Below are 8891 nucleotides of genomic sequence, written 5' to 3' on the forward strand. Positions count from 1 at the left end.
AACAGCCACGCGGGACGGAATCACACCAGGGAAGAGTTGCTTTAATCTTTAACAGATAGCAAAAAGTAGGAGCTTGCTGAAATGTGACATGGATGGGTTAAGTTTTGAGAGAGAGAGAATGGAAGAATGACCTGGCAGGCGCTGACACACACTCCTGTGCAGATAGGAGGATGGAAGCCTCATAAAGAAACACAGACACGCCTGTCTCAGACACACACACCCACACCCATCCTTATTGCCACGGGCTACACAGTTCCTACCCCAGGTCTGCTACTGAAAATATTTGTGACTAACCTCATGAAGCTCACTTCCATTAAAATGGATTAGGATTGGGGTCCTCATAAGAGGTATCTGAGAGTTAGATGTATTTTCTACAATATGTATCTATTACTTTCATAATCAGAACAATGAATATTAATCTTTAAAGGCAAATGTCAAAATATATGCCCCCCAAAAAGAATCGTACATGAATTACCAAATTTATCAAGAATTGGCCACTACAGGATCTCAGAACTGATTGTCTACTCCAAGTTGCTTGTGAAACTCCTTTTTAGAGCTGCAGAAAGCTTACTTCAAAAGGAAGTTGTGACAGCTGGCTAAGTGAAGCTGCTGAAACTGGAGGTGTTCCGATGGGAGCTGGAGCTGAGGGCCCTGGGGGCCTTCCAAGGAAGCCTGGGGGTCTGAGAGGTAATGTGAAAGTCGCTAGGCCAACCAATCCTTTAGTTTTACTGAGCCCCTAACTGAAGCCCAGAGAGAACAATAACTCACCAAACAGCACACAGAGAGTCTCAAAGGCCCGGGGCTCCAGCGGAGCTAGGGCCTGTGACTCCCAGTGTGAACTCCTTGTTAAGTCAACGAATCTGGCCCTGAAAGTAATCTTGAACTCTCAACTGAACCACCTACTTGAGAGTCCACATGCTCTCTTACCAACAGTTTCGGATTGGTTTCAGCTAAAAGTGGTATTAAATGACAGGCAGTATTAGGACATATGTAACCACTGGCGGCTTCTCTTCTGGAGTGAAGACCAATGACTCCTCAGCCCAGTAACCAAGGCCACCCACACCCTGCGATCCTGGTGTCTGCTGGCACTGAGCGTCCTGCAGCTGAAACCCAGCCTGGTAAGTAAACACGATGAGTTTACTCAGCTTCAGGTAAGTTCCACCCATTCATTCCCATCCCCTCCTCCCTCACATTCCTCTACCCACAAAGCAATGCTTCAAACTGGAGGAAGATCTAACTTTACAGCATTCATAGAAATAAATGCAGTCCGCAGTCCAAGCAAACAATGTAACCAGCTGTCACCTGATCTCCCAAATATGGGGCCGTCCCACGGGGCAGGGGCCTGTGGACTGGGACCGGGACGGCTTGCCAAGCCCTGCAGCAGAGCCAAGAAAGGGAGGGCCACCTCCTACCTTCCCCGAGTGCCCTCCCGTGCCAAGGCCCCAAGCTGAGGCTCGGGACCACTGAACCTCATGTGCTCAAGAGCATGCCAGCCACCCCCCAGGCACACAGGTGAGATGAGAACAGCCTCTTCTCCCGTCGCCCACTTTTTGAGGGCTCTTCTGGCATTAGCCACAGAGATGACTTGAAGACTTGCGTGGAAGATGGGACAAGATGGGACGCCATGAGTTTCCCTCCTAGAACTGCTTTCTGGGCTGGGAGTGTCCACACTCCAGGTCAGCCAGGCCAGATTGCCACACCATGCCCCTCTCTTCCTCCTCTTCGCTCGCTCCTCACAGGCCCCTTCCCTGGCTCCCCTACCCCTCCCACTCCCCCATGTCCATGTCTCCCGAGGTCCTTCCCAGCCTCTTCTCATAATAGGCTGTTTCTGGAGAGTTCCACCCATTTCCACAGCTTCTGCAACCACCTTGCACCTGTGCATCTGAGACCTCCCGCCCAGATCGTGCACTGGAACTCTACACCAAGTTTCCAATTGCCTCCAAGATGTCAGCCCCTAAATGTCCTCGTAGACTCATAAATTCCAAACTCTGGTGATGCTGACGCTCCTCCTCCCTAGCTCTCTTGCCCTCATGTCAGAAGCCTCGGACAGTGCTGGGCACCGCCGTGTCTCTACCCCCAACAGCATAATGGTCACCAGGAGCTGGAAAGACTATCTTTTAAAAGCTCTCTCCTCTTGGCCCCTCCCATCCCCCCACCCACCAGCCCCCTTGCCAAGGCCATAAATCAGCCCCCAGTCCTATCCCCACCAATCTTCTCTTGACTGGTGCAGCAGCCCCTGGGGGCATCCTCAGCCAGGCTGAGCACCAGGTTTCTTTGAACAGACAGACACCTGTCCCTCACCCACCCGTACTTGATTGGAATTCCTGTAGGTGGGGCCTGGCAAGAGAAAAGCCTTGCAAATCACCACCCCATGGTTTTTGAGGAACAGCCAGACCTAGGCAACCAACATTCTGGGCGATTTCCCTACTCAGGCCTCACCCTCTTTTCAATCCACCCTCTGCCAGTGGCCACCCCAAACCACTAGCACTTTCTGGAACATGGTAGGCCTTCCTTGGCTTTCTGCTGTGAACTTCTGTTCCTTCCACCCTAGCCCCACCCATCCTCTCCCCATCCATGAGCAAACAGCTCTGAACAGTCAGGAGCAGCTGGAGACGCTCCTCCTCTGTGGCACTTTCCCTGCCGCTTTCCATCTAGCAGGGCTGGATGCTTCCCCTTGAGTGCTCTCGGCCCCTGCCCCAGTATCTGGGCTGCCTCCCATCTCCCCTACTGGCATTTGAACTTCAAGAGTCTTAGTGCTTGGCTTCCCATAGCTAGCACTCCATGCAATGACTTCCCAAAGCTAGCACTCCATAAACAACTTTTGAACAAAAATTCAAATTCCCAGTGGTTCCGTTGCACCAATTAAAGACTAAACTTAGTATTTCAGTCTTTTCACCCCTTTTTTCTCTTTGAACTACCCACACATAATACAATGGATACATTTAATTTTCCACAGTTATTAATGATATATAGAAGTCTAAAAACAATTTCGAATAGCCAAATTAAAAAAAAAATCATTACACTGAACTTCGATCGCATCTTAGACAGGGGCCCTGGACTGCTAGTCAAGACACTTCTCTTGACCTTGCACATCTGAGTTTCAGCAGAACTTCTTTGAAGAAGTTTGTGAGTTCCTCTTGCACAACTGAAAGAAATACATGGTGGAATGACTCTAGTGAACCTGTCTAAACAGTCATAACCCGAGTTCTAATTAATGAGCAAGAGCAACCTTAAAAACAAAAAGTCTCCAGAGGCATGCCGCAGAGCTCTACTGCCTCCGCTCTCCCTCAACACTTTCACCAGTATCGTAGATGAGAAAACAAAACACACGTATCAAAGAAGCGGCTGAAATGATTAGCCGAAGATGATCAAGAGTCAAAAGGCTTTTACAAGCTACAGAAACTTTGAACACTAAGCAACAAAATGGAAAATTTTATAGGGATAAATGTAAAGTCTGTTAATTAGGTACAAAAAAAAATCAACGATTATAATAGCATCAGTATTTAGAAAAGTAACCTTTGTGTGTCAGGTGTTGTGCTAAGGATTTTACATGCATTAATCCCCATAGTGCCCTCCCAAGCTGGTAAGCACGATTCAGTCCACTATACAGGTGTGGAAACTCAGGTTAAATAACTTGCCCAGTTAGTAAGGGGCAGGACCCGGACTTGACCCACCAGGGGCAGAGCATGTACCAGCACAAACGAAGCGCTAACATAGTGCCAGGAAGCACTGAGGGATGCCCACGGGAATTGCACCGTTCTCAGGGCTGAGCAGACCAAGGCTAGAGAATAATGCCACTAACATGGGCATCAAGGTGTGAAAATTCACCCAGAGGAAGGTGGCCCGGATGCTGAGGGTCTGGAAGGACACTCTCAGAGGAAAGGCTGGTGGCACTGTGACTCTTCTCAAGCCCTCGCTCCCACCCACTCTTCCTCTCAGCAGCTGTCAAGCCCTCTGGGCTTTCTTCTTTCTCTCTCAATATCTCTGTGCCTTCAACTCCTGCCACCGCGGCCTCCCATCCTCACTCCTTTCTGAGGTTAACCCGCACCTGCTGCCTTTCTTCTGTCTTCAGACTGCAGTCCTCTGCTGGTTTCCCCGCTTTCACCGATCACGTCAGGACTTCCGTGTCCCCTTCATAGTTCTACCCAAACAGGAATGACGCCAAGGACCAAACCGAGTGGCCAAACCTAACGACCCGTCCCCAGCCTTCATCTTTGGGGACTTCTCTGCAGCTACTAGAAAAAAAGGCCGCCCAGTCTTTAGGCAGCGATATATGTGGTCTTTTTCTTTGTTTGCAGATTGTGGGTTTATCCACACATGGCATATACAATTGTTGTGCCCCATGTTTCACATAACCAAGTTTCATGTTATGGACGCTTCAGAAATAGTACTTCCAGTGGCTTCGTGCTGTTTTGTCATGTGAGTCTTCAGGAACTTACTCAACTCTGCCCCTCTCGCTGGACACTGGAGTTGGTTCCAACTTAGTTATTATAAGGAATAACATAAACAGGTGTCAGGAGAGGTAGGTAGAAAGTGGATGAACTTCCCACAAGCCCACTGTGTGCGGGGAAAAGGTCAGATCCCTTGAGGAAGAGGAAGATAAAGGCAGTTGAACGGAGGTGGTGGTGGTGAGAGGCACTAAGAACACAGGCTTTCAACCCTGGCTCCATCACGTGCACATCACCTTAGCAACTTACTTGACCTGAGCCATTTCTAAAACTGTGAGAACATCTAACACACAGAGTTGTTGGTTCAGATTAAACGAGAGAGGGCACATAAAACCCTGAGGATGGCAGCTGGCACCTAAGAAGTACTCAATGACTTAGAGATAAAAATAACCATCATCCGTATCATCGTCTCTGTGGTCCTAGCTTTTTTCTGTAAGCAGAAACGTTCAGTCGTGCACACAGGTGCACATCAAACATTTATGAAGCCCCCACTGTCCCCTGCTCACTGACAGCTCTTGGTCAATGAGGGAGACACAGAGTTCACGAGCTGGTAACAGGCAATATGGAAGGCACTGTGTGAGGTCAGATTGGTGGAGTTCCATGTGTCAAGACACGCAGTGGCAACGTACAGGCAAGACATTGAGGGAACGGCAGAGGTTTGGCAGAATGTGAACCCAGGTAAGAGCAGGAAGGCAGGGAGAGAGGCAGGACCTCGTGGCTGGTCAGTGAGTCTGAAAGCAATGGTAGCTTCTAAACACCTTCAAGCAGAGAATGCCAGACCGATTCTTCTTAGGGAGACGTCAAATAGTGGAACTGTTGCTCTGAACATTTCTAAGGCATGGTGCCCGTAGCTTCTGAAGAGAGATGGATGATTTTACTCCTCACTTAGCAGTGATCGCTGCCCTCACCAAGACTTCTCTGGGAGTTCCCTCTTCCCTGTTCTCACAGGGTACCCTCCAGCTCCCCTGTTTGCTCCTCCTCTGGATGGCTCCATCTCAGCCCTTCTGCTTCCTCTCACTCCCTGCACAGATGCCTTCCCCACTGGCCTGTCCCTGGCCCTCTTCTCTGTCTGCCTCCTCCCACCCTGGTGAGGCCCTCACTGTCTTGCTGGCTTCAGTGACCACCTCTGAGCCGAAGACCTCGGCAGGACCCATCCCCTCCCTCTGACACCTCCCACCCTGCAACACACCTTCCCTTGGAAGCCCCCTCACCCCTTCAACCCCTGCAAGTACAAAACTTGCCTGACGACTTTCCTAAGAAATATTTCCTCCTCATGCCACATCCTTCTTTCTCTCAAGGGCACCAACCTGCTGCTCTCTTTCATACAGACTCTAACCTCAAATGTCATCCTTGGCTGGTCCCTCCATCCCCCACCCCACTCCCCAGTCCAGCATCACAATCTCACCTGCCTCCACCCTCCACGGCTGTGGGAATGTATTTATTTATTTATTTATTTATTTTTTTGAGACAGAGTTTCGCTCTTGTTACCCAGGCTGGAGTGCAATGGCGCGATCTCGGCTCACCGCAACCTGCGACTCCTAGGTTCAGGCAATTCTCCTGCCTCAGCCTCCTAAGTAGCTGGGATTACAGGCACGCACCACCATGCCCAGCTAATTTTTTGTATTTTTAGTAGAGATGGGGTTTCACCATGTTGACCAGGATGGTCTCGATCTCTTGACCTCGTGATCCACCCGCCTCGGCCTCCCAAAGTGCTGGGATTACAGGCGTGAGCCACCACGCCCGGCTGGCTGTGGGAATTTAAAAAGCTCCTCTTTAAAGTTTCCTTTCTTGTTGAAGAATAAATCATAAGTAATCTAATAACTCTTTGTTAAGCCCTATCCTATGTGGCTGTTAGACATGCCATGCTTACAGGCATGTAGTACATTCTACATCCTTGTACTTTAACCAAAATATCTGTGCTGGACGTGCTCACGGGCACATGCCAGCTCTCCACTGCTTTTACCTGTTAAAAAAGTTTTCAGTTGTTAGCCAACTTAAAAGGTTTTAGTTTAAATTGTAAGGTCTGTTGCAGCCAACGGAAATCAAACACAGCAGTAAGAACAACCCCAAATGCGTAAGAAATAGATATGTCTGTTTCCCTTTGTTCATTGTACTCTCGTGGCAAAATGGCTAGCAAGGATACCTTTCTTGCAGTCCAGGAAGTAAAAATTGCATTGCTAAAAATCCTTTGTCTCCGTGCTAATTTTTCTATGCAGCACCGAGCATCTGTTTCCAACAATGGCCAACACTGCAGCTCTAATTCTTTTCCAACAGCTGGAGTGACTGAGAATTCAGCTACGTGACCCCAGCGTCTCTCCTCCACAGCCCAAGGGTGCTGCTGTCATACACGACAAATCTCAGTCCTAACACACCGCCCTTGATCCTGCCAGCGCCCACTCAAAACCCACCACTGGGGAATAAAGCCCTGACCTCGCTCTCTGGCTGCCATGGCCCTACCCCTTCCCATCTCCAGCAAAATGGGGCCGACAACCCACCTGGAAGGGAGCTGGCAGCCTAGGAACGCAGGTGTCCACCTGGACAGAAGGTCAGTGGGGATGGCCATCAGGGCTGCTTCTGTCTCTGGGATTCACAGATTCTCATTCCCTCCAAGCTTGTACCTTTAAACTCCTTCCTATCAGTTTTCCTACATTGTACACGGTACTTACTAGACATTTAATAAATTTTTGAGGTTTGAGGCACCCAAAGATAGGGCTGCTTGCACCTGTGTCTTTCTGCTTCTGGAAATACCGCCACCTAAAACAGGTGCAGCAGCGGCATTTTTCTCTGTCCTCCAAAGTATCGTCTAAGAATAGTTCAAGACTTTTCTTAAACTTCCAGTAAGTTGAAGGCCGAAGAAGCACGGTTGGTTGACTGAGGGCTCACACTCTCACTGGTGAAAATATTCTAGAACAAAACTAGGGCAATTCAAACCCTGTCCATTTAGAACTCCAGTTAAATGCAGATGCAACAGCAGAGAAAGTGCAGTTTGGTTGCTTTGTGTTTGGACTGTTAAGTAATCAAAGTAGAAGAAAAACGTTTGCTTAAACCATAGAAACATGATTTCTTATAACTATCTTTTCTATCTACGGCGAAAGTGTCTTTTAAAGCTGAAAGCTACAGCCCATGTGCGGGGAAATAGATGGATTCCAGTCCCACTCGTCCTAATACTGAGGACTCTAGATTTCCCCCACTGGTGTACAGGAGGATCAGGCTTTACGGTTATTCAAATGGATTTTTTTTTCCAAAAGTGCTAACACTGTCACAATCTCTTTATCCAAATAATTACCCAAGCCCATCTCAGAAGGTTTGGGGCACATGCGGGAATGCTGCCCTTCCGAGGTAAGAGGTGGAGCCCCTGCCAGCAGAAAGAGGAAGTTTCTGACTAATGCTCCAGTGTTGTCCCGAGTCAGGGTATGTGAAAGGCGCTTTAGAAACCGTAGTGTTCGTACTTTTGCTAACAGTACACGTGTTAGGCGAAGATCCTACGACTGCACGTCGTGGCCCCTGGGCTCCCCAAGCGCTTGGTGCCACTACAGTGCCCTCAAGCCTGTGGCCCAGGCTGCTTCAGCTTTAGGCATCTGATGAGCTTACATGCACGTTCATGCACTTTGAAGACAGAATTCTAGAAAGCAGCCTGAACACTGCGACCATAAGCTTCTGTGCCAAGTCGTTCAATGGGGTCCCAGGAGGAGCCGGGAGACTTGCCAGCGTCTCCGCTTCCTACGTCCCCATGGGCAACTCTGATTCCACCGGTGGCTGGGGAGGAAGGGGCCGAGGCGCTCCAGTCCCGGGAGATGGGGACGCACGCGCGACCCCTGGGGACTGGGAATTTTAGGCCCCGAGGCTGCAGCGGCAGAGGAGGGGGCCCCTCCCACAGGGTCTTCCCACCCCCAGGGCACCCGGGCCAGGGTGCGGGGCCAGGAGGGGGCATCCCCGCGGGCAGCGACGGAGCACGGCTGGGCGCCGGAGGGGAGACGCTCGCTCGTGCCCCCGGTCCCCGCGGCCCCCAGCGCGCGCCCGCCCGCCAGCTCTGCCCGAGTCAGGTGCGCAGGTGTGGGCCGGGCGCCAGGTCGAGTCAGCGTTAGCAGGGCCGGCCCCCCCAGCGCCCCCGGGAGCCCGGCGGACCCTCCTACCTGCGTGTACAGCTCGGCCACCGCCATGGGCAGGAGGGGCCGGGGCCGGGCCAGGCCGGGGCGGCCGCACGTGCGAGGTTCGGGGGCTGGGCCTGAGGCGCAGGAGACCGCCACGGAAATCACCGCCGGGCCATCTTGCCCAAAGTTTTCCAGCGGCCTGGCGTTCCCGTTCCCGAGTTGGCGGCGAGGGGAGGGGGCAGCGGCGGGATTGGTCGCTCCAGGCCGGGCCCGGCGAGTCCGCGCTGCCATTGGCCGGGGCTGGGCGCTGCCGCTGCACCTGGCGGGAGCGCGGGTGGAGAAGGCCGGGGTC

At 51.3% G+C, this 8891-nt stretch overlaps 1 protein-coding gene across 2 annotated transcripts in view; it reads right to left on the reverse strand.

The window, feature by feature from the left end:
* The window catches only part of MYO5C (myosin VC), a 107276-nt gene extending 98650 nt beyond the window's left edge, over window positions 1–8626 (reverse strand). For both annotated transcript variants that reach the window (XM_064365688.1, XM_064365687.1), the window contains exon 1: window positions 8582–8626. In XM_064365688.1, coding sequence (XP_064221758.1) covers window positions 8582–8608 — 27 coding nt within the window. In that variant the 5' untranslated portion in view covers window positions 8609–8626. The remainder of the gene's footprint in view (window positions 1–8581) is intronic.
* Window positions 8627–8891: the final 265 nt, after the last annotated feature.

Source organism: Aotus nancymaae, unplaced genomic scaffold (assembly GCF_030222135.1).
Source record: "Aotus nancymaae isolate 86718 unplaced genomic scaffold, 86718_ANA_hifiasm-v0.15.2.pri h1tg000062l, whole genome shotgun sequence".
Classification (NCBI taxonomy): Eukaryota; Metazoa; Chordata; class Mammalia; order Primates; family Aotidae; genus Aotus; species Aotus nancymaae.